The 24,453-nt window shown below is 40.6% G+C and overlaps 3 protein-coding genes and 1 non-coding gene across 5 annotated transcripts; 3 read left to right on the top strand and 1 right to left on the bottom strand.

The window, feature by feature from the left end:
• The first annotated feature begins 211 nt into the window (after positions 1 to 211).
• Positions 212 to 11,204, top strand: dgcr8 (DGCR8 microprocessor complex subunit). The gene is made up of 14 exons (XM_020093853.2): positions 212 to 357; positions 733 to 1,693; positions 3,662 to 3,827; positions 4,503 to 4,645; positions 5,452 to 5,791; positions 5,900 to 6,097; positions 6,403 to 6,504; positions 6,732 to 6,830; positions 7,050 to 7,132; positions 7,254 to 7,354; positions 7,503 to 7,609; positions 8,094 to 8,221; positions 8,545 to 8,658; positions 9,155 to 11,204. Exons 2-14 carry the CDS (start codon positions 1,004 to 1,006, stop codon positions 9,236 to 9,238), a joined length of 2,355 nt encoding a protein of 784 aa, XP_019949412.2. The 5' UTR covers positions 212 to 357; positions 733 to 1,003; the 3' UTR covers positions 9,239 to 11,204.
• A 585-nt stretch (positions 11,205 to 11,789) lies between these two features.
• On the bottom strand, positions 11,790 to 17,457 carry trmt2a (tRNA methyltransferase 2 homolog A). 2 transcript variants are annotated; one of them, XM_020093854.2, is made up of 12 exons: positions 17,334 to 17,457; positions 15,806 to 16,441; positions 15,187 to 15,295; positions 14,435 to 14,616; positions 14,234 to 14,348; positions 14,006 to 14,121; positions 13,807 to 13,918; positions 13,567 to 13,689; positions 13,344 to 13,419; positions 12,499 to 12,615; positions 12,315 to 12,411; positions 11,790 to 12,189 (listed from the first exon to the last, which is right to left on the bottom strand). In XM_020093854.2, the coding sequence occupies exons 2-12, from the start codon at positions 16,432 to 16,434 to the stop codon at positions 12,006 to 12,008; spliced, it is 1,860 nt and encodes a 619-aa protein (XP_019949413.2). In that variant the 5' UTR covers positions 16,435 to 16,441; positions 17,334 to 17,457; the 3' UTR covers positions 11,790 to 12,005. The 2 variants fall into 2 exon arrangements, with proteins under 2 accessions (XP_019949413.2, XP_019949414.2); XM_020093855.2 differs by having other exon boundaries at positions 15,806 to 16,438; positions 17,334 to 17,419.
• A 1,208-nt stretch (positions 17,458 to 18,665) lies between these two features.
• On the top strand, positions 18,666 to 23,560 carry ranbp1 (RAN binding protein 1). Its single transcript, XM_020093852.2, has 6 exons — positions 18,666 to 18,878; positions 20,328 to 20,461; positions 20,599 to 20,756; positions 21,209 to 21,337; positions 21,488 to 21,556; positions 22,338 to 23,560. Exons 1-6 carry the CDS (start codon positions 18,864 to 18,866, stop codon positions 22,484 to 22,486), a joined length of 654 nt encoding a protein of 217 aa, XP_019949411.1. The 5' UTR covers positions 18,666 to 18,863; the 3' UTR covers positions 22,487 to 23,560.
• Positions 22,083 to 22,211, top strand: LOC138407536 (small nucleolar RNA SNORA77). Its single transcript, XR_011240959.1, has one exon. It is a non-coding gene; the product is annotated as a small nucleolar RNA SNORA77 (small nucleolar RNA).
• Positions 23,561 to 24,453: the final 893 nt, after the last annotated feature.

The following is a 24,453-nucleotide window of genomic DNA, read 5'->3' as shown; positions in this document are numbered from 1 at the left end:
TATTATTTTTAGTTAATTAAAAGTATATCTGAATTCTTCGAGGTCTCCTTTATATGTCTTGAATAGTAATTCTGGCGCTTAACACGCTGCTCGTCTCAGAAAACGTCAAACGCTTGATTGGTTGAATCGGCAGACCCATACCGGTAGCTGCCGCGGAGAGGCGCTGTGATTGGACCGCTGACCCATCAGTCATGAAAAAGCCGGTAGTGGAAGGCGGGCTCCGGGTCGGTTTTCCGCTGTGTTTTTCCTCCAAGATGGCGGCGCTACCGTCGAGTCCTTATGGCGGCTCGTCGCAAATACAATAATTTAGAAAGGTAGTCAGGCGCCGAGTAGGAGACAGTCGTGCCATATTTATCGGTGAGTATTTATCCGATGCCTTACCTGTCTGAGTTTAGCCTAGCTTAGCATTTCTGCGGACGTAGACATCCCGGTGGTTGCTTGCTAGCACATCATCGTGGATGTGAACGTCACCAGGGCCCCGCTGTGCAGCTGCAGTCTGAACAGATGCGCTAAAACAAGTAGCTGTCTCGTGATTATAAAACATTAAATTAGCTTGTGGTATGGATCAGGGTTAACATGAATCCTATACCCAGGCTAAGAGACCCAGATGAATGTCGTCTGTCAGCAGCTCCATGTTAAAGTCAGAATATTAATAGGTACAATACGCAGTCTTATTAGGCCATTAGTCACAAAGTTGTACTGACATGTATTCTCTCTGGTCCTCTCCTCCAGCCCCTAGAAGATCCCAGTGGAGGATGATCAGTGCCTAGATCCCATATTAAGCTGAATGCATTGTGATTTCCAATAATTGAGACAGTGATTCTGAAAGCTGTCTACATTAATGAAAAGAACAATGTAGTCAGCTTAGCATTTTCTCCTCTGGTACGTGGTCTTTACAGGGATGTGCTTCTGCATGAATTGTGGAATTAGCTAAGAAAGAAGTTTCTACAGGTCAGATTTTATTCTACTATATTATTAGTCAGTATATGTTGTAGTGGCTAAGATGGAGATAGATGATGTTCTACCCCCTCTCCCCTTGGAGCCACCTGATGATTTTGGCCGAGATGAGGGCAGAGCACCTCCACCACCTCCCCTGCAAACGTCCAGTGACGCAGAGGTAATGGACGTTAGCTCTGGTGGTGATGGATACATATACACCCCAGGGGACGGGGAAGCCCAGCCACAGCAGCCCCTCAGCAAGGGCTCAGTCACTTTCTGTAGCCACCTCTCAGATGAGGCCAGTCCCAACCCACAGTGCCCAAGAACAGCCCGTCACGCTCCCCCGGTCACCAAGTTTCTACCAGACCTCAAGCTGCTCAGAGATGTTAAGATCCGTGTGAGCTTCACTGAAAGCAGCAGCAGCAATAGTAAAGACAGGAAGGTTCTGTACACAGGTGAAGGGCAGGAGGGAGGGAGTGATAATGGCTTAGACGGTCTGAACGGTGAGTTGCATGACTCGACTAGTGAGCAGGAGGCAGCTGAGGGAAGCTCTGGAGCAGGAAACATATGCATGAGGTCAGAGGAGACTGAGGTAGATCTGGAAAACAAGGTAGAGTATGCTGTTCTGGATGAGTTGGAGGACTTCTACGAGAACTTCCTGGATCACGACGATGGGGAGCATGGCGGCTTTAAGTCTGAGGTCATAGCTCAGCAGGAGCAAGCAGGTGACGAGGCCGTGGCTTTCTCATATGAGGTACGTCTGCTCTTGTGTTTGCAGTATCCATTTTCATTGACAGCTACACACACAATTTCTTCATCCCTATTAAACAGTAACATTATAATGATATAGTATGTACAGTTTGTACAGTACAATAGAGTACAATAGCCCTGTTCTATTACACAGCCTCACCTATCGTCTCAATATGAGGACTGTGTTGGCACAATGGGGGGCAGACAAAAAATATACATTAAGAATGTCTGGAACAAAGATTGACCGTGCTCCATTTTGGCTGCAATATTAGGCCAATCAGATATCGGATCATATGAAAAAATTATTTGGCATTTTATGTCTATAATGTTTTTAGTGTATGGAGAAAATGATTGCTGCTTTGATAACATTCTCACAAACTGACTGACTATAGACTGACTGACAAATAAATCCTATATTACTCAGATTGAATTACATGTCCTCTCACTAATACATGGAGAAAATGCTCCAAACCAGTGTTTCTTAGTCAGTGGAGTTTTCAACCCGAGGGAGACAAAGAATAATGTTAGAGGCATTGATTTCTTTTAAGTGGGTTTTTTGGGGTTTCCCAAATTGACTTCCATAAACTTTGTGTCTTGTAGCGAATATGTTTTGGTGATGACAGGTCACTCTTGATAAAAAAGCACCCCAACCCGTATGTAGCATGAAGATGATGAAATTGCTTCCATGCAGCTTTATGCCACTAACCAGTTACGATGTAACCCATTGGCATTGAGATTGAGGCCATCAAAGCATAAAAAAACTACATTGGGTAAAAATCTCAATGGCCACTACTTTCTTGTTCACAAAGTTGTGGTATCTATAGATACATTTACACATCTCACTGTAATGCTTGGTGTACACACAGAGAAATATTTTGCAATCCCATCAGCTATCGTCTGACGAGGAATTAGCCTCTGGAACCAACAGCCGATATTTTGGGGCCTCTGGTGTAGGCAACCGATATCCAGGCCAAGACTCTTATCTTCTGTTCACCGTACTGTTTACTGTCCGACTAGTTCCACTTATCTCACAGGTTGAATGTTTCTCCACTCAAAACAGAAATACTTTTTTTAGATGTTATTGGTCTGGATGACATTTTGGCTGATCTCTGTTAACAGCTTTCTGCAAATGAATACAGATACATTAAAAAGCAGATAGCTGATGCATTTCTGTTCATGGGTTGTGCCTCTTTTTCTCTCTACACTGTTTACCTGCAGGCAACCAAAGCCTGCTCAAACATGATTAATCGAATTAGAAACTGCATATTCAGGCGCATAATCTGTTTCTAGAGATTAACCAAAGTGCAACTGCCAGATTTTTCCAAATGCTAAGTGCAGAATAATATTGTGGTGACGTACTTGAGGCAAGTAGCATGAACGGTTTATTCTTGAAATTGGTAGTGTATAGTGTAGCTTTTGGCAGTAGTGATAAATGACAGAAACTATAAATTGGATGTAGCATAATTGGCCAGTAAAAAAAAAAAAGTGATCACAACGATTTCTGTTGCAACATTGAAGAACTTTTCTGCATCAGTAGATTAAATAAGGATCAAATGTCCCATAAGGTAACATACATTTAAATAAATTTGAGTTTTTCTTTATCTCTTGTTTTTTTTATTTCTGAAAATAACAAGTGAGATACTACAGGAGGTCAGTGCCCTTTTTATTTTCCCAAGTAAATGCTGGGTTTCCTGTATAGACAAGTTAATCAATATTAAAATTGAGGGCTTAGAAATGCCAAATGCATTATTTAATTGTTATATATTGTTTGTAGATTCATATCATTTGTTTTCTAATTCAAAAGTTGAACTGGTAATTTTTGCTGTAGTTGAAGTGTAGTTTTGTTTTTTTCTTTCTCCAATGCTCAGTTTATTCATCACATCAGGTGAAGTCTCTTCTCAGGTGAAACAAAAAATTCCTGTAAACCTGTGACCCATCCTTCTCCCCCGGCCTTAACCACTAACTCTTCCAGGAGGAGTTTGACAACGATGTTGACGCTCTGCTGGAGGAGGGCATGCCAGTGCCAAAAAAGATGCGTCCATCTGAGGACAAATATGGTGGGGACAGTGATCATCAGTCAGATGGTGAAGAAGGAGGTGTTCAGCCTATGATGACCAAAATTAAGACTGTCCTGAAGAGTGAGTGGTGGATCTGTCTGTTTTAGGGTTGGGCTCCATTAGCAAACTTGCAGTTTAAAGTAGCTTCAGTTCTGAGGGGCACAACATATTTATTCAGTATGTGGTACATATGTGTATTTTGAAGCAAGTTGAATAGAACAATAGTGTATGGTTGTGTGCACTGCCAATATAGATTACATCAGCCAAGGTTTCCCCCAGAATATTGGTTTGCAGAGGTGGTAAGACCTGCTCAACGAAAGTAGGTAAACCTTTGTTCTGTGCTGTAGTGCTCAGATGTAGTATCACAGTTGAAAAGCTCAAGAGTATCAAACTATGATCAGTTGGTACGAGTGATCCTGATTCTAAAAACCTTGTTTAAAACATGAGAATCCAAATTGTATTTTTCAATGTGATGGTATAAAGAAAAATAAAACTACAGGCGAATTATCACCTTTGATATGCTTGTAGTGTGAAGTACTTTGTTATTTTTAGTTTAAAGTTGATAGTCACAGGTAACAGAAGTTCATAACTTATTGCACTTTTATCTCCAAGGTGGGTTTTAACCTTCCCATACAAGATTGTCAAACTTAAACCCAACATAAAAAAAACAGTTTTAACATTGAATCCGCATCACTTAACCACATGATGTAACAATGTTGTAATCTGTGCCTGCATTTGCATTTATCCATATGCCAGGTCGAGGGCGTCCACCCACTGAGCCTCTACCTGATGGATGGATCATGACATTCCATAACTCAGGCATTCCAGTCTACCTACACAGAGAAACCAGAGTGGTCACATGGTCCAGACCATATTTCCTCGGGACTGGCAGTATTAGGGTAAGATGCAACACAAATGTATTCCTTAATACCACATCATCCTGATGTGGTATTCTGCATAGTACCTCATACTCTCATAGTATTAATTGAGTCCCCATCCATGTCAGCTCTCTAAACCAAATTGTTGGTAATATATTTTACTCCTGATACCAGTTAAATCAGTTTAGGTGAACTCAAGTGGCATGTAGACCTTGAAATTATGGGCTTTGTGCTGAGACTCATCCAGGATGTGCCAAAAAATTATGTTCTATTCATGTCTGTATTTCTTAAATCTTTTTCCGATGGTTTTGTAGAGGCCACCCAACTCTTTCGAAAGAAAAGTAATCATGTGGTGATAAATCGTCATGTTAGCAGCTACTACACCACACACCAGCTGTTCTCCTCACTGTACATCCTGCTTCACATCTGCAAACTAGAACTGGGACTTTGAGATCTGATGTGTTTTTAAGTAACTTTAAATTCAATCCAGCCATACCAAAGTACACACACTTAAAGACATAAGTTCCATAAATATTCCTCCTGTTTTTCATCAAGATCTCTGTATTATTCCTTCAGAAATGTGTTTGCCAATCTGATTCTAATATTTGACATTACATTGTCATTCAGGGGGAATTTTAGATTCAATGGGGTTTGTGCTTGTGTGAAATAAGGCAATGCTGCTGGGAAAGAAATTGTGTTCAGCAGATAGTCTACCCCCCTGGAAACATTAACTTTTTAAACATTGCAGCTTAGCTCTTAAAGTCAGGTATGTAGTGGAACTGTTGACATATTCTCTCTCGTCTCACTCTTCATTCTTTTTGATACAGAAACATGACCCACCCACCAGCAGTATCCCTTGCCTACATTACAAGAAAATGAAGGAACATGAGGAAAGGGAGCTGAACGGGGAGATGACACTTAATGCAGTGGAGTCTCCAGTAAAGCCCATGCAGGAGGCTAATGGTGAAGAGGGAGCAGGCAAGTCGGATGCTGCAGCCGAGGAGCAGGAAGACGCCCCTCCCTCCATTTTGACTGACGGTGGCCCAAATGGAGAGAGTACCACTGACAACAACCTGCAGGTTAAAGTGAATCATGCTTTTGACACTGCCCAAGGAGCCTTAGGCCAAGTCAAGGCCAAGGTGGAAGTGTGCAAGGACGAGTCAGTAGGTAAGAGCTTGTCGTAGTATATTGGCAGTGAAAGACTTTGAAAAAGGTTCTTATTTTTTTGTTGCTTTTTGGCACTTAGTGAACTTACTTGATAAAACCTCTTCACAGAACTTGAAGAGTTTCGTGTGTATCTGGAAAAATGCTTTGACTTTGAACAAGTTACTGTCAAGAAGTTTCGCACATGGGCTGAGCGAAGGCAGTTCAACAGAGACATGAAGAGGAAGCAGGCAGAGTCAGAGAGGCCCATCCTTCCCGCCAACCAGAAACTCATCACACTGTCAGTCCAAGATGCTCCCACTAAGAAAGGTAACAACACAATTCATGTTTTTTTTTATTACCAGTCTTTTATTGCACATAGTATCTAATATGACTAATGACTCTACCACATAACTCCATGGTTAACTCTCGAACTGTTAAAGCACAGAAGAACAATACATGACATATTATGTATATATGATGACATAGGCAAGAATCATTTTGAAATTCTTTAAGCAAACTAACAGAATAGTTAACCTCTTTTTATCTTTTTGAAGAAAGGTCGGAAATCAAGTCTCTGATAACTGTAATGTTGATGAAGGTTTTTCAAATTTCAATACATTTTCTTTTAACAGAATTTGTCATCAACCCCAATGGAAAATCTGAAGTTTGCATCTTGCACGAATATATGCAACGTGTCCTCAAGGTTCGACCTGTTTACAACTTTTTTGAATGTGGTAAGTATCATCAGCCGAGGTTCTCTGTTGAATATCATCCGAAAATCTACTCATGTTCATTCTGTTGTCATCTACAACCAAGTCTACATTTACATTACCCCTGTAGCATTCACATGTTTGCACGTGTACACACATAAGTCTGGCTGTTGTTTCTTATAAATGACAGGTCACATGTTTAGTTTTACAAGCTTTTCAAATCAAATGAACCACATTTTTGTGCTTCACAGAGAACCCAAGTGAACCCTTTGGAGCGTCAGTCATTATAGATGGAGTGACGTACGGCACAGGAACAGCAAGCAGTAAAAAACTTGCCAAGAATAAAGCTGGTAATTTTAATTATTTACAGTATTAAGCAATGTGATCAGTGTCAGACGTGTATAATACTTTAATACTATTAATTCATATGTATAATAATATTCCTCTCACCTCACAGCTAGTTATCTTTGTGATACCTTCAAATTCTTACTATAAATAGTAGATGGTTGCACTGGTAACTTGTTGTAATACTACTTCTGTTCTCACTGGTGTTATGATGTACACTGCAGCTCGAGCCACACTGGAAATCCTCATCCCTGACTTTGTGAAGCAGACCTCGGAGGAGAAGCCTGTGGAGGGCGATGAACTGGAGGTACCTTTCTTTTTCCTGTTCTTCATATTCAGTCAAATGGAATGATGAAGCTCAACTTTGTAAATACACTGTTTTAAATTAGAGATAATTCACCGATAATTCAATGTGCTCTGTCCCACAGTATTTTAATCATATCAGTATAGAAGACTCAAGGGTGTATGAGCTGACCAACAAAGCAGGACTACTTTCACCATATCAGATTCTTCATGAGTGCCTTAAAAGGTAAGGGCTGAAACACACAAACCAACAAAAACCTAAATATTGACCCAGTGTAATCATCTACCAATTTCATAATGGCCACTAAAAGCTGTTCTCTGTCAGGTCGCAAACATTGATTAAGAAAATTGTCCTTTTTGTGTTTTTCCTGAAGAAACCATGGGATGGGAGACACTAGCATTAAGTTTGAGGTGATCCCAGGAAAAAACCAGAAGAGTGAATATGTGATGACATGTGGGAAACACACTGTGCGTGGCTGGTGTAAGTTGAACCTCATTTAACCACATTCTAATGATGAACCACTCAAGCCGTTTTCACACATGATCTCACGGTAAAATCTGGAGAGTTGGGTTCAGAGGGGGTTCACCATTGAAAACGACACCTTGCACCTCACTATGCACATTTTGATATTATTACATACAGTTCTTACTTCAAATTTAATTTTTTTCATGAATTGTGCAGAATTTAAACTGTTTTGATAATTTTTTTAAGCTTTGAAAATATATGATTACATAGCTTAAATTGCTCAATGCACAATTTTTACAACAAAGTGATGCTAATGTACATCCCTTTAAGTTTTACTCTTGACATTCATATCATTATAGAAGCCATTTCATTCAGGTCAAGTTTTCTCTTTTTATTTGAATTATCGCGACTGATGTTTTGATGCTTGCTAGTCTTTCACAGACCAAACAGACACATTAGCAACGCATGATGATACGTTTTTTATTGTAATTGTCAACAGGCAAGAACAAGAGGGTTGGCAAACAACTAGCGTCTCAGAAGATCTTGCAGATGCTTCATCCCCACGTCAAGAACTGGGGTTCACTGCTGCGCATGTATGGCCGAGAGAGCAATAAGATGGTCAAGAAGGTAAGAACTGTCTTCAGCACTAAGTGTTAAGCCTCTGAGGTCGTTGGAAAACATTTACTTTATTTGTATCTTAAGCGGATGATTCGGGTGATGACGATGGTGTTTTCAAGCTGTCAAGATGTCTTTTCAACATAAACCCCCCTCACTCAAGTTACTTGTCTCTTTGAAAAAACATCTGTATGGCATCAATCAGCGTGGTATTTTATTTATAACTGGCATGTTGATTCCACATTGCCTTGTGAACATTGCTCACTTCAGAACAGCCAGTGAATTATGAGAGATGAACCGATAGAATTCTTGAAGATTGAAGTCATTTGTTGCAGGAGAGCTCTGACAAGAGTGTGATCGAGCTGCAGCAGTTTGCCAAAAAGAACAAGCCAAACCTTCACATCTTGAACAAACTGCAAGAAGAAATGACGAAACTGGCCACGCAGAGGGTGAGCAGAGTTCTGTTGTGTCGAAAATATTGTCTAATGTATTGTTATTCTGTCAAGCGTAAAACTTAAATCCTTTTGTTTTTGTGAGTGGTGGCCTTCTCGTATAAAGTAATTTAAAATGTGCGTTTGTCTCTGACACGTTGATCTTTTTTTCCATCAATAAGAACCTGAAGGGTTTACTTTGTGCACGTCAATGGAAATGTTCTCACCAGAGAGCTCATTGAAGGGAAGTTGAGGTGGTAGTTTTAATCCAAATGAAGCCCTGAACTCTATCAGGGGAAACTGTAAATCTGAAGGGTCTCAATTAGTGGGACTCTGTCTTATTGCAGCTTTACTTAATGCCTGAGGTGAAGAGAGTGCATTACAACAAACATCTTGACTGGTGTAGCTGTCAGTCCCAGCTTCACAAAATGACATTGTCACCAGCAGATTTGCACATTTGAGAATGCCAACAAAAAAAATTCTTAATTGTTATTTTATTGTAATTTAATTCCAGGAGGAGACAAGAAAGAAACCGAAGATGACAATAATGGAGTCCGCCCAGCCAGGGAGCGAACCTCTCTGCACCGTGGACGTCTGAGTCTCGGAATCACTGAGCCACGGCAATGAAAACCCCGGTCACTGTCAGACTTACAAAACACCACCACCCATTACTTAATTATGCATCACTGAGATCTAATGGCAATATAGTTCCACATAGAGCAGGTTGTAGAACTGCTTTGCTTCCTTTGTTCACGTTGTTTTGGATCAGCTGGTAGATGTAAGGGTAGGACTAAGTGCACACAACAGACCGTAGAGCAAATATCATCTACCTCTTAAGATGCACCCTTGCTATGGCATTAGGAGAAAAAGAAAAATCACCCAGGGTGCAAAGACGTTAACACGACTTGACAACAGATGAGACACATCAAAATAAAACTGCATGCTTCTTTGACTGCAAAAACCACTACTCCGTTGGTTTTGTTTTGAAGTGTTGTTTTTAAAACAGTCGGCAAACCTTATCGTACCAGCACCTCTTATCAGTTTTGTTTGTGCTTCAAGTATTTGAAAAGGACTACTAATATTAGTGTATTTATACCATTCATTTAATTGGGAAACAAAGTTACTTGTTTATACTGTATTTTAACTCTAGGTGTTCTGGATATTTTTTGCTGAACTACAAAAAAAATTAGTTTCTTCTCAGAACGGACAGTTGATGTCTTGGTTTGCACGATTAAAAAAAAAAAACGTTGAAGTGATCACTTTTCAGAGCTATTGTCATGCACTCGTTTCCTGTCGGATATTTTCGTTGATCATGCTGTCGGTACAGAAATAACTGCGTTTTGGAATGTCTGGAGATGACTCCTTGTATTTGTTGCCTTTTTTTGCTTTGGTAATGCAACAAACTGACGTCCTGCTCCCCGGTCACACATACAGGAATGTTTCAGTGGTGAACGCTTCCTGTTTACGTCCAGTCTGTAAGAGTGAGGGAGCAAATAAAACACTCACTACTTGTGGCGAAGCAAATTGCAGCTTGGATTTGCGTGGAAATTTGACCTGCGATATTTGCTTAGCGTTCACATTGTGTGATGGTGCCCGAACACTGCAGTAAACCCAAGTACAGGGCCACAGTGTTGTTACTGAAAAGGTGAAAGACATTTTATGCTCTTAAGTTCTTGCTAGCTTTTCTTGAACTAATGCCATGCACGCAATACAACACGTTGCTGTTCATTAAAAAGAAAGTCCAGTTGGCTACATGTTGCCTTAGTTAATCCATTTCATGAAGGGTTTAGAGTATATACAGTACATTGGACCTAAAACACCCTTCAACAGGGAGTGGAAAGACCAAGCCCCCTTAACTTGATGAAGCATTTATTGTTTAGCCAGGTAGTATTTTTAAAGAAGACAGCCTATACAAGTATGTGCAGATTCTCTTTAAGACTCATTTCAATGGATTGTGTTATTATGTTTGTATACGTCTGCTATTGTCATGACAACAGATCATGCTTTTCTAACCATGAGAAAAATAAGACCGCCCCCCCCCCCAAAAGACAGCCTCGTAAAAAGTAGTCGGCACATTGACATGAACAAAATGCGATCAAGTCGTTGAGTCCAACAGGAGCTGATGAGAACTGTGTATACCAAAGCTTACATGCTGCATTTTATAGAGTTCATGTTGCTGCAAACTACATCAGAATCATTTATAACACAGGATAATACACAAATACATAAGTTGCTGGATCAAAATAGAAACTGCTGTTTATTCTGTCCAATATTGGGTCTGTGCTTTTTTTTCCCCCAACATCAGTTTAAAAACAAGGCTGTTGTGATATTGTAGTTTGCTTTAAGAATGTGCTTTCTCCTCTGTGCGTGTGTAGTCTTGCCATGTGTATGTCAGTGTGAGAAGACAGGAAAAAAATAATGCTTTTATATGTGTTGCCGTTGAGTTGTACCAATGAATTGTTTGAGATGTTGCCTAGAAGAATGAAGTATGTATTGCAATCTGAGCTCCATGACTTCAGTGATATTTGTTATGCAAAAATAAAATATCTTGACTAATGACTAAAGAGGCTTTTTATTCAGTCACTAAATGATGAGAAAACAGGACATTTACAATGGTCTTAAAATTCAAGGATTAGGTTTACATTTTACAAGTAATTTAATGAATCCTTATGAAAATAAAGGGGAAAAATGTAGGATTAAGCAGCAAGAAAACCCCATGCTCTGTGAAACCCCTTTGAATATAACACAGATGTAGCCAATGATAACCTCAGTCGATCATTACCAAACATTTACTCCTCCACAAGAAACACTGTACCTTAAGTTTGTGGTTCCTTCCACATAATAGACAGTTTCTTTTTCAATCTTGTCAAAGTCCTGATACTAATGATAATGTGCAGATGTGATAAAAGTGCTTCATTATTTGTGAAACTTAAAGAATAACTAAACAAGATGCTCCACAATACTCATTTGAATGCAGGTGACTGATCTGATATTTCCCCTCTTCAATATTGCCTAGAATCATGACTTCTCTCTTAATTGGCCCTAAAACTCATTCATATTAAGACATCCAACAATAAAAATAAGTTCTTAAACTGAAATGCAGGCAAAGAGACTCATGATGCTCATGAAAGCAAATACAGTACAATACATACTGTAAGAAAACTTAAGTGTTTATTTGAAGCTCTAAACAATTCCTTGTTGTAACATAAGTAGACTTTACTGTACGAGACACTGGTGAGTGTTAAATGATGGATACATTGACTCTTAAAGAATAAGACCATACAGACATTTAAACAAAATGATGTTAGCATCAATTTTGAAGGACAGCCTGTGCTACCTTAACTGCACAGGGTCTGTTTGTAAGACTAAGAAGCAGTCTGTTCCTGTTCGCTGCTGCTCTGCTGCTGCTGCTTCTGGGATTCGTAGTCCACTCTCTCCAGCAGCAGAATCATCTCCACGTGCATGGTCTGAGGGAACAGGTCCACGGCCAAGGCTCGCACCGGACGGAACGGAGCTCCATGAACTCTGTTGGACGGTGCTCTGCACAGACTAAAAAAAAGAAAGTTCCAACATAAGAGTCGTTACATTGTAGAACTAGTCACTGTCTCAGTGATGTCTTTGTTTTCTTACATAAAGCTGCTCTAAACACAGAAATTAACAATGTTACAACTCACTCGATGAAGTTAGCCATGGCTGCCTTTGCATTACATGCGACGTAAATCAGCCTCTTCAGGTGCTGAGCTCTACGGATGGCAAGTATCACCTTGGAATCTGTGTTTTGTTTAAAACAAATAGTTTTAACATGCGACACACTAAAAGTGGGTGGAATCCGTTTTGAATTTGTGGTCGTTTACTCACGTAGCCCCGCCCTCGGTGGATCCACGATGGCCGTGACACTGGGTGAGACGAGAGCGTTGAGAATGTTGGGGAACACGTCCTCAGCTTTACCACAGTGAAATTCAACATTACTTAGTCCTGAAAATACAAACAGGTCATGAGTTAATTGTGTTGGACTGTTTCCTGTGTTAATGCAGTGGAGCTACTTCAGAATTATCCCTTGTCATTAGTGAGTCCTCTTCAAACAGTTCTACAATATACTCTCAATTGTTATTGTTTGTGTGCTGGATGTTGTGTGCAGAGCTTCTAATAAAGAGTCTGTGGTGTTACAAAACTTTGTTCATCATACCTGGTTTATCTGCAGTGAAGCTGTTATGCGTCCATGATAAATTAGATTCTGTTTTTTGCACCGATTTTAAAGTGAATGTTTTTAATAAAATGTAACAGGATTTGCATTATGTGTTCAAATCACATCAAATTAAACGCTGCACTTCCCCGGACCATAAACAATACACATGTAAAGAGTGAAGCTGATACGATGAGTCATCGATATATGTGTTCCACAGTTAGGTCAGTGATTCATTTGGTTCAAAGGTTCATTTGTGAAACAGTAGCAGCATACCATTTCTCTACAATGACTAACTTCTATTTATATATACTGTTAATAATATGTTGTCATTCACCTAAAGTTGTTTTACAGTAAATATGTTTAACTGTTAGACAGAATACAATCTCTTTCAAATGGTATTCTGTTAAACATCTACCAGATGCCATAATTCTAAAATATAATCTATTGATACTTTCAATTCTGACATTTCAAACAGCATATAAGTGCCATCACTGTGATGTGGTATCTGGTGTCCTACCATTGAGCTTGGCATTAACTTTAGCATCCTCCACTGCTTCCTGGCACAGCTCGATCCCAATCACCCTCTTTACCCTCTGGAGACACAAATCAGACGGTTTATATTCAGTCATGACCATTAAAAGGGTCATTCATCTTCCATCATCTCAAATTTCAGAGAATCACTTCAAGCTTTGGGTTTCACAGCATATTCTCATGTGAGTGACGCAGGCGTCAAACTTTACCTTCGCAAGGGAGATGCCAATGGTTCCTGTGCCACAGCACACGTCCAGGACGGTGCTGTCCTGGTCCAGCTGGGCCCACTCCCCCACGGCCGAGTACAGCACCTCTGCAGCTCCAGTGTTCACCTGCCAGGTCACAGACACACACTTATCGCCTGTGCACTTTGTTTAGGGAGGCTTTACATCATTTACACAACTACAAAAAGAGCATGAGGTTGAGAACATCTTTGAGGGGAATCTTACCTGGAAGAAGGAGTGAGGGGATATTCTGAATCTTAGACCCAGCAGCTCTTCATGGATGCAGCTCTCTCCAGCTACCAGCTCACAGGGCAAGTCCTCTGGGTTAGGGGACTTCCTTCACAGCCAACAACAAAACAGGTTCAGTGGAATGGATCTTATTATTCTGATGTCTGCAAGTCTTTAAATGCTTCCCCCTCCTCACCTTTGACCCTCTCTAACAAAGTAAAGAGAGGTCACGCCGCTGGCTTTCCCCTCTCCCTCTGTGAAGTGCTCCTTCATGGAGCTCTTCAGAGCGTTGAGCTCCTCTTCTTCAATTTTCTTGGAATCGTTGAACAAGTAAAAGAGGTCAAAGGGTGAAATCTAACAATCTGCCTGATGTTAAATTGTATTTTATTTAATCAGACAGTTCGACCTGAGAACATGTGATCACCTGTGGGTTGAAGAACACTACAGCCATGGCTTGTTTGGTCCTTGTCGTTCGTACAGTCAGCTGCTTCCAGTGTCCTTCATACGTCTCAGGACTGTACACAGAGTACGGGGTTGTCCTGTTGGCAAAATGATATCAAGATTTGATGCAACAGAGGAAACATTTTGTAAAGATTTAGTGTTCTTAAAACACATTTTTAACTACCTGATAAACTTTTGAAACTCGCAGACCACTCTCTTGGCCTCGGCAGAGACATGACACGTCTCTGCTGGCCCCACCACAGCACACGAGCCTCCTTTGTATTTCCCCAACCGGAAACCGATGGTCTTGTCTTCACCGTCTGCCCCGACTGAGATGAGGAACTCACACTTGTTTCTGTAGTCGGTCTGCCAGGACATGTCAGGGAAATGTGGACGGGATTACAAGTGTTAGACTACTAAAATGTAATAATACTGAAATATAATGAAACGGTAAAAGTGAACAAAGCCACTGACAGCACTTTGACTTTGGGAAACTTTTGAATACTTCAAGTGTTCCAAAAGTTTGAAATCTCCTCCAATACTTTGAAAACATTTGTATACGCTTCATTGCAACAACATGAGAAGTAAGAATGAGCATTTTAAATGTTGAAGTTGTGTTCAAAAGACACAAAGGTATATGGACTGCTGCTGCTGCTGCGGCTCAGAAGGTGCAAACAGTGTGAGAGTGTGTGTGACGTCAGACTCCCAGCAGCTGGGATAATGTGCTGCTTTTTAAGTGTTATGTCATTAGAAATCAACAATATTTGGGTTTTGTACTGTTTGGGCTGTCGGTCATTTGGAGACGTCACCTTGGGAACATTTTCTTATATTTTGTTGATTATATGATTCAGTGAGATCGTGAAAGTAGTTGTACATATAGCTGTGCAGTGGCTGATGTTCAGTAAGACCCAAGTTAGACCCAGTGTGTGAGTGCACCTGTGTAGGAGATGGTTGAATAGCTTCCAGGGGACAACACATTTTGTTGTATTTCCCTTTCTGTGCAAACAGCCAGGGCAGCATGGCTTTGTTGGTGCTTCCAATCTCTCTGAAAAAGAGACAGTGGGACATCTTGAAGTTATTAACTGTATGATGCAGACACAGAGCTTTTTCACCTCCATCACGCTTTTGCAGAATCGACTTGAGCAATTGATTAATCCATCAATACAACTGTGAGAACAACCACTTGTATGGGCAGTTTTTTTAACATATCATTATAAACATGGTTAACTTTGAAGCTATTACATGTTGATAAAGCTTCTATGAACTACCATGGTGCTGACCTTCAATAATCCTCACTGGTACAGATCTAGTGTTGCTGCTGAACAGACCAGACCCTAGTGGTCAGCACTAAGTTCAGGTGTGAACACTTGCAAAGGCTTCCTGAGATCTGATCACTCAGATCTTCACCAACGCAAACGACACACATGATTATTTGCATATAGAGAAGGAAGTGAGATCACAACTGGTCACAGGAGACACTTATGATCAGATCTCTCAGGACAGATGATATCACCAGATAATATCAGGTCTGAACAGGGCCAGTGACACCACCTACTTTGCCAGCCTCTGCAGAACCCCCACCACCTCCTGCTCCTTCCTCTTCAGCTGCTCCTCATATGGCACATTCCACAGAGGAGTCACCACGTTGGCGATCTGGACGCTGAGCGGCTCCTCTTCCTGGTCGCCCTCTGCCCGCTTGGACGGGGGCTGCCCTCCCGCGCCCTCTCCCTCCTCCTCCTGCCTCCTCTTCCTCTGGATGGGGTCAGCTTTGGGTTTGGCCAGCCTGACGCTCAGGACCTGGCCCTTCCACTGCATGCCGTGCACCATCTTCATGGCCTTGTCGCGCTCCTCCTCGTTCTTAAAGGTGACGAAGGCAAACAGGTGCTTGCCAAACAGCTTGATCTTGTGCGGGTTGAGGCCGTGCTTGGCCAGGAACTTCTTCAGGTCGTTGAAGCCGATGAACTTGGGCAGATTCCTGATCTCCACTTTGTAGATCTCGGATGTGAAGAGGTCCTCTTTGATGTAGCGGTACACATTCTGGTCAGAGGCCGCTTCGCTCTCATCTTCTCCAGCTTTGACGTCAGACTTTACACCATCGGTGCTGGAGTCCTGGGGGAGGGCGTCAGGTGTCTCCTCCTTTGGGGGGGCCGTATCAGCCGGTGGGCTGTCACTAACATCAGCCATCACTCTGCTTGGTGGACACATAAAAAACACCATAAGCAGGCAGAATGTCACATATGCTCAAGAGTATGTGTGAGAAGAAAAAAAAGTTAAGCCAACGTGACCAGACATTTGTGTGCTTTTGTGTTTTTTTGTCTCTGTGTTGTATTTAAGTCCCTGTACAGAATGTTTAATCTACCTCTGTGTATGAAATGTGCGTTAGAAATAAAAAACTGCCTGGCAAATTAATAATAGAAAGATACATTTTACGATAATCTTTTATGCATGAGCAGAAATAGGATAAGCGGTGTAGATGGATGGATGCACACACTGCCTCCAGTCAACTACTGTGAACCTATTTTGTTAGTTTTTACAAGAGGTGTAATAAAAATCTAATTACACTCCTTCATCTCTCCATCTTGGTATTTGTCTGTGGTTTGAACAAGGACTACACACATCTTTAATATTGAACTACTTCTCCCACTTCAATGTAAGTTTATAACATGTCGTTTTTGTAAACTACTGTACAGTTTAGAGGAGGTTTGTTTGTTTATAACAGCTTTTCACAATAAAACAGCTTGATACCTGCTCAGAGTTTGCTCAAACGTCATGGTTTACGTGACGTCACGTCTGTAAAACCCTAATGCGTTTAGATGTGACGTTGAAAAAAAAACAAAACAGCCGCACTTTAAAACAGGGACATGCACATGCACTGGTTGCCTTTAACGACGTGAGTTGTGTGTGCATGTCACAATAAAAGCCTGCACACAGTAATACATCGTTAGCTGCAGGCTAAAGTGAAGATTTACTGAACTCACTCTTTCTTATTTAAACCAACGGCTCTCCAGGATCTAAGGTTAATATGTGACACGTGACAGTTTCCCCTCCTGTTTCACATCAGCCACAGTCAACATGTGTCTTACCTCCTCTCAGTTACATGCAGCTGCAGCTCTCACTGAAACAAACAGGGCGCCGCCATGTTGTTCACCACGTGCTGCGTGACCTTTCAACTTTCTTAAAGTGGTAGTGGTCACTTTCTGGGACTACATATTCAAGCGTGTAATTACAGATGCATATGCAAACATAAAATATGAATTATATTATTATATATATGTATTATATTATTGACCCAACTTTCTCTCTGTTTTTATCAAATAAAGTCATACAACTAAACTAAATGAAGTGTAATCAGGTTCAGTGTGGTTGAAACATGACCAGTATTGTACAATTATGTATTCATTGGAATAAAAGTCAACATCATTAACTAATTACAAACTAATATCTACAGTGCATGTTGAGGAGAAGGTGGTATACAAGATCCATAGAGGCCCACAGTTCATTTTAATATTGAAACTCATATTTTTATTGTCTGACAGTGTTTCTTCACTTTTCTTCATTATCCTGATCGAGTTATTCATAAAGCTGTATTTAAAGCGTATATTTCAGTAACATTGAGTCGTTGCAGTAACTGAAGTTGTGACATTTTTCTAAAATAAAAATAAAGCAAGAAAACAAGTAATTTAAAAAACAAAAAATAAATGGATAACAAAATAAAAAAGGAAAGAAAACAGTAAAAATTCAGACTTTGTCAAACACAAAGTTATTTTTAATTGCCTTCTTCATGTGGTGCCACATCGATGCAGCTCTTGATAGAGAAGTTAAAATGTTGGTTTGGAGTCAGACCACTTTCTTTTGTGAATGTGGAATTTGTCAGTAATGTCAAATCAATTGCACAAATAATATAATGATATTGATCAACCTTACATAAATAAATGATCTTTCATCCTGGAACTGAATATTTTGTCCAGTATTATATAACAACCTTATTTACGAACTTGAATGTATAGCAACATTGCAGATTAGTTAGAAAAACAGTACGCAAATAATAAAAAATAGTTTTCCCCACAATAGTTTTTTATTGTTCACTGACATTGTCATTGGTTGCTTTTTCACTGTCTATATTTATATCCACATATAAATCCTGTGAAATTAGAGGTACTGTTGTTAATAAATACCATTCTAGATAGATAGATAGATAGATTGATAGATAGATTACTTTATTCATCCCCAAAGGGAAATTAGTTTGTCATAGCAGTCCGGTATTTGGATACAACAAAAATACAATAGATTCTACATTGACGGATGTGAAATGTCCCATAGAATCAATAGGTTTATAATGAAATCAGTTGGAATCATCCTCTGTAGAGTTAAATGTAACGCTAGCATTGACATTTGCTCTCATCTGAAGTCTTCTTAAGTATAAATTGTTTTGTCTGTGACGCAGTCCCAGTCTGGAGAGAGAGGCGGCGCGCGCTCCGACCGTCCGCATACGTAGGAAAATCGGCGCGCGAAAGCTGCAGCAGGAAGTGAGAGTATCTGAGGGGAAGCGGCGGACAGTTTAGGATTTGAATCAACCTAAACTTCTTCCACAATCTACAAACATCTACATTAATATGGCGGACCCGAAGGTGAGCGCTCGCATGTCGGGTCATCTGATGCGCTGTGTTCGCTGTAAACTCTGAATTTTGTGGCAAACGTCGTATTTTACGCGTCATAATGGGTCTAAGTTTGCTGTGGACAGAACTGCCCGACAATGCTGCGGTGTGTCGTGATGCTAGAGAAGCTAATGTGCGTGTCTCCGGCTCTGCGAGGTGTAAAGTGTCCCGACCCTGGGACCGGCAGCTGGGGAGGGGGTTTATACTTTATAGATCATTCGGTTCAAGAGTTTAACGGGAACCAGCTCAGACGTGGTGCAGCCAGTCAGCATGTTAGCATTAGCCCCCTGGTCGTTAACCGGAGAAGGTAACTGACACAGCACAAAGATGATGAGTCTGAACTCTCGTGGTGTTTTAAACCCAGCAGGTCACAGTGTTCGTGTTACCGACAGGCCGAACACAACGAGGTTAGCTAGCTCCTCTGCCTTTGTCTGCCAAGCACAACAGTTGCTAAAAGGAGTTGGCTAAAGCTAGCTGTGTTAGCAGGGCGCCAGAGACAGTGACTCTGTATTCTGCCAGTGAACAGCCACAATGCTAACACCGAACGAAGTGCCGCACATTCCGAATACCATGTCACAGAATGTCACGGTGAAATAATGTGGTCTCTTTCAGCGACACGCACCGTGGAGCGAAGCGCCTCATCATTAGCTCCGTGTTAGCCCGCTAACGAGAGGCCTCGCTCACGAGCTATGGAACTTCACAATGAGTTTTCTCAGGAGACACAAAGTTGAATAACTATTTGTTAACATCACTGAAGTAAAATGTGACAGAGCCGAGACTTAACTTTTCGTTTATTTCTTAACTCTTTCAAGTCAGATCTCTAGAAATCAACCACACAGCGAGAGCGTTGTCCTAAACGCTGCTAACATCAGATGGCTGAGCTGCAGAAACGTTAGCTGGGAAACCGCTTATTCGCTGTAAGCTAGTAGCTGTTAACGTGCTAGAAGTAGGTTTGCAGAAAATGAAAATCTCCAGCAATTTTATGTTGATGAGCGTTTGTCCATTCACACACATTTCTTTATGCTTTGTCACAAGTCCTGAAGCTGCTCTCTCCTCTAACGATAGCTGCCTGTGTCAGTCACCATTGTTTGAAGAATAAATGTTCTATAGATGTTCTTGCCATGTTGGTAATGTGCATGAAGTGTTACAGATACACATCAGAACACTAAACAGCATTAAAGATGCTTGGCTCAGCAACTGTGATCAAACAAAGGGTTTGTCCAGTTCCCCCTTTACAAAAGCTATACTTCACCAATGAGCTCTTAAATCCCTCTATTGAAGCATGGGTGCTCAGTCACTTTGTTCCAGAGCTTTTAAAGAATCACTCTGACCTCGTGCCATGCAACATGTCTAATCATTTCAACCACAGATCCATGGATTAAATTTTTCTTGAGTTGACTCATTCGCTGCTTTTCCTTTCAGGACCAGGAGGAGCATGACACCACTGCAGAAAGTGCAGAGGACACTAACCATGACCCCCACTTTGAGCCCATCGTTTCCCTTCCCGAGCAGGATGTGAAAACATTAGAAGAGGATGAGGAGGAGCTCTTCAAAATGTATGCTGCTTCAATAGTCTCCCTATATTCCTTTGCATGTAATTTGTCACATTTTGATTCCCAGCATGTGGATGGTATTCTGGTGTCTTTCCTTAAAGTACCACACTGATAGGTATGCTTTTTTCATTTTTACTCAGGCGGGCCAAACTATATCGTTTTGCCTCAGAGAACGACCCTCCGGAGTGGAAGGAGAGAGGAACTGGTGACGTCAAGCTGCTGAAACACAAAGAGAAGGGCACAATCCGCCTCCTGATGAGGAGAGACCGGACCTTAAAGATTTGTGCCAATCATCAGAGTGAGTCCAGTCTCCAAATGTAATACTGTTGTTCTTTAATTCCATCATACAGCATGGTATTTAAAGGAAGAAAACAAATAACAGCTTTAATAACATGAATTTATAAAAAAAACTGCACAAAAGTGTGGTATACATAGAAGGGCATTTAAATCATATATGTTTGTGTTTACTGGCAGGCTTCCTTAAACAGCAAAGCACGTGTTTATATTTGTGCTTTAAACAAAGTATTTAGGTTATGCTAATGCCTTTGGACTGTTCACCGATTCACCAATGTTTTTATATTTTTGACATGAGTTGTATTAAAAATGTATTACTTTATCTAGTAAGTAAGGAAATCATTCAACACAAAATGTGTAGATTATGCAAATAACAATTTTCAGACACTGAAATGGCTATGTAAAACTATAGCATATAACCATATATATTAACAATGTTCTCCCTGTGAACGGCAGTTATACCTGTGATGGATCTGAAGCCCAATGCTGGCAGTGACAGGGCATGGGTGTGGAACACACCAGCAGATTATGCTGACGAATGCCCCAAACCTGAACTCCTGGCAATACGCTTTTTAAATGCAGAAAGTAAGTACTATACATGTAATCCAATATTACAGTCAGGAGGTTTCCCAACTTGTGTATAATTTAGATTCTTTCTTGATCACACTACAGAGACAGACATGTAAACAGTATGGCTGCTTTTAATACCATAAATTAACTCTGATCTTTTTATAGATGCTCAGAAGTTCAAGGTGAAGTTCGATGAGTGCAAGGAGGAGGTCAGAAAAAATATAGAGGGATCAGGTAAGTCAAACTCAAATGTTAGTGTTTTTCAATGTACAGACTGAAAATTTTAAATAAATGTAATGAACAATTAATGCAGATGCTTCTACGCAAGCAATGTACAGATCAAAAGTAATTAACATTCGGTCATATAAAGCAGGTTTGGTTAATTCTGATTTGGCAAGAGAAGATGCAAGTGACTTTGAAAGAGGATTGTGACCCAGATGACAGGAGCCTAACTGGCTTCTGTTTCCATAGAAACAGATCTAAGTGACATCTCCATTTAACCAGAGTAAATACGTTAACAAATTTTGGTTGATAGTGTACTTTTGATGACCATGGTCATCATTGGTGCAGCTCAGAGAGTGAGAACGTCATAACCCGTTAATAAATAAAAAATATCCTGATGGGAGTGGTCTCTTCCAGTGGTCTCTTTTCAGAGCCTGCAGTTCACAGCTGTGCTCATGATTGATTAATGTCTATAGTGGCCTGTTTTAAATTGAATTTAAACATTTCATCTCTCATGACACTTTCATCAGTAGCCTGTGCAGACTCACTCTGTTCTTCGCTGCCCCCTCCAGCCTGGGACTTTTTCTGTCTGCTACATGAACATGCAGAATGTAACACTTCACTGGTTTTCTAAAAGGCTGGTGTCAGTTTGTTCTGCTACATTACAATTCAGATTTTCACAGTTTAATAATCTCAAATTTTTTAAAAAGGAAATTAGTTGAAATGCTAAGTGTCAGGCAGGCTGAAGAGTCCAACCTTCTAGCTCTTCACTCATTTCACTGTTTTACCACAGGCAACTCCGATAGCACAAATAAGGTGGCAGAGAAGCTGGAGGAGCTCTCAGTAAAGGACAAGGCATCAGAAGACAAGAAAGAAGACAAAAAGGAGACTGAGAAGAAAGAAGATGAGAAAAAGGAGGTGAAGGCTGAGGAGAAGAATTGAGAACCAAGAACTTGCTTTGCTGATCTTCAACTTATCAGTTTTTCCTCTTTTTCTACAATAGACTCCAAATGAACTGAATTTGGACACTTGCATATTATTAGTTTTTTTTTTTTTATTCTGTTTTGCCTCAAGATCACAAGTCCTTGATGCCGCTGAGGAGAAAAAAAAATACAAGATAGAGAATTTATGAAAAAAAGACCCCCTTTCCCTCCCACCTCTTCCCCTCTTTGCAATGGGAATGCCACACTTTCCATTCTTGTCATCTACAGTTCAATGTTACGATTGACAAACTGTGAAAAGAGGCTTGTGATAGTGATAATTCCCACATTGGGGTATTTTTTGTTTTGTTATTCTGAAGCGGTTTGTTTTAAGGAGGGAGGCGATAATGTAGCCTGCTTGTAAGCAGCACAGGGTCAGGGACCAGGCATTATGGAGGTGCGTTATAAATCTAAAAAAACCATGATTCATCTCAGTGGGTCCTTTTTACCCACTGTCCATGCTTCCACTGTTAGCAACAGCAAGTAAGATGAAGACTTCTCAGCGAATGTCTTGTAGAAAATAGCTCTCTCAGTTCCTCCCTGCATCACTCCTGTTGGGAACTGACTAGAGGAGGAATCCCCTCCACACAGTTGAAGGGCATCAGATGCGTGCTGCACATCAGTGTCCACTGATAGCTGACCTACTGATAGATCAGATGCACTTAGCTAAGCTTTTTATTTCATTCCCTTTTTGTTTTAAACCATTAAGTCTAAAGTGAACGGTTCACCAGAGTTTGGCGCAGCTATGCTCCGACTTAAGTTCCACACCAGGTAATGGTGTGTATCATTTAGATCATAACATTCCCAAAGTTTAAAGCATGTAGAGTATATGTAACAGAGTGTGCCCTCTCAGATCTGTGTGCTCACCCCCTCTCCTTTCTTTCCACTAATTAAGTTCTTAACCTTGCCTCTTAAAGTGCATCCAAGTGCCAGTGCATCTGTAAATACATGTATATGGATGAAATGTTGCTTTTCATTTGCACTCAAATGATTTGAAATGTTTCCGCCACCTTCGAATAAAAGCTGTCAAACACCACGTTCACATGCATTCAGAAAAAAACATTACTTGTTTCCTGGGCTAGCTAAAGATCAGATCAAAAAATTTTAATTCACAAGGATCTTATTCACTCAGCGATGAAAACTTTATTTACTTTGCTCAGGTCATTGGGAAATATTTCCTCTTCACAAAAATAGGAACGCATGTACATTTATAGTATATTCTATATTTTTTTATACAACTTTAACTTTCTATTTGAGTTTCAGAAAACATCAGCTCGTGGCTGATAGAACAGATTCATTATGGACTGTCAGGAATGGTCCCTGACCTGCAGTGATGTCCATCCCTAAAACAAGAACATTGGACTAATGGCAGTCATCTTAAATAGGAATGACATCGACAGTGTTTTGATATGTGGTCAAACTGGAGGGGATCAGGGAGGGAGGGGTCTGTTCAGGCAGCGCAGCAGCTAACGGTCCACTCAGGTATTTCAAGATGTGGCTGTTAGCTGTTCTGTTGACGGTCATCAGATTTGTTACATGTATAGCCCTGTGTACCACAGCCTTGGAACAGAAACCACTTTCTAACACTTGAATGGTGTCGTGTTTCACCTCACATTACTGTATTTGTGGTAAGGCAGCTGGGTGAGACCGCACAGGTCAGATTGTTGTAACTAGCAAGTTTCCAGTAACATTCAACCAGAAACCAAGACTACCACATCAGTGTTCTTTATGCTGATCTCTGCAGAAACTAAACCTAACAAGAAATGGGAAGAATCATTTTATATCTTGTGGGGTTTTTTTCCTCAATCTTGACCCTGTTTATAAATGTGGGTGTGTAAATGAATGGTAAAAAACGTTTGGAATCGGTCCAGTAGATCATCTCCCTGCTGGCAGTCATGATTTGGCAGCAGTGACTACAATGTAATGTAT

Source organism: Paralichthys olivaceus, chromosome 4 (assembly GCF_024713975.1).
Source record: "Paralichthys olivaceus isolate ysfri-2021 chromosome 4, ASM2471397v2, whole genome shotgun sequence".
NCBI classification, from domain to species: domain Eukaryota; kingdom Metazoa; phylum Chordata; class Actinopteri; order Pleuronectiformes; family Paralichthyidae; genus Paralichthys; species Paralichthys olivaceus.
Note: the sequence above shows the minus strand (reverse complement) of the source record. Positions and strands in the feature narration are given on the sequence as shown.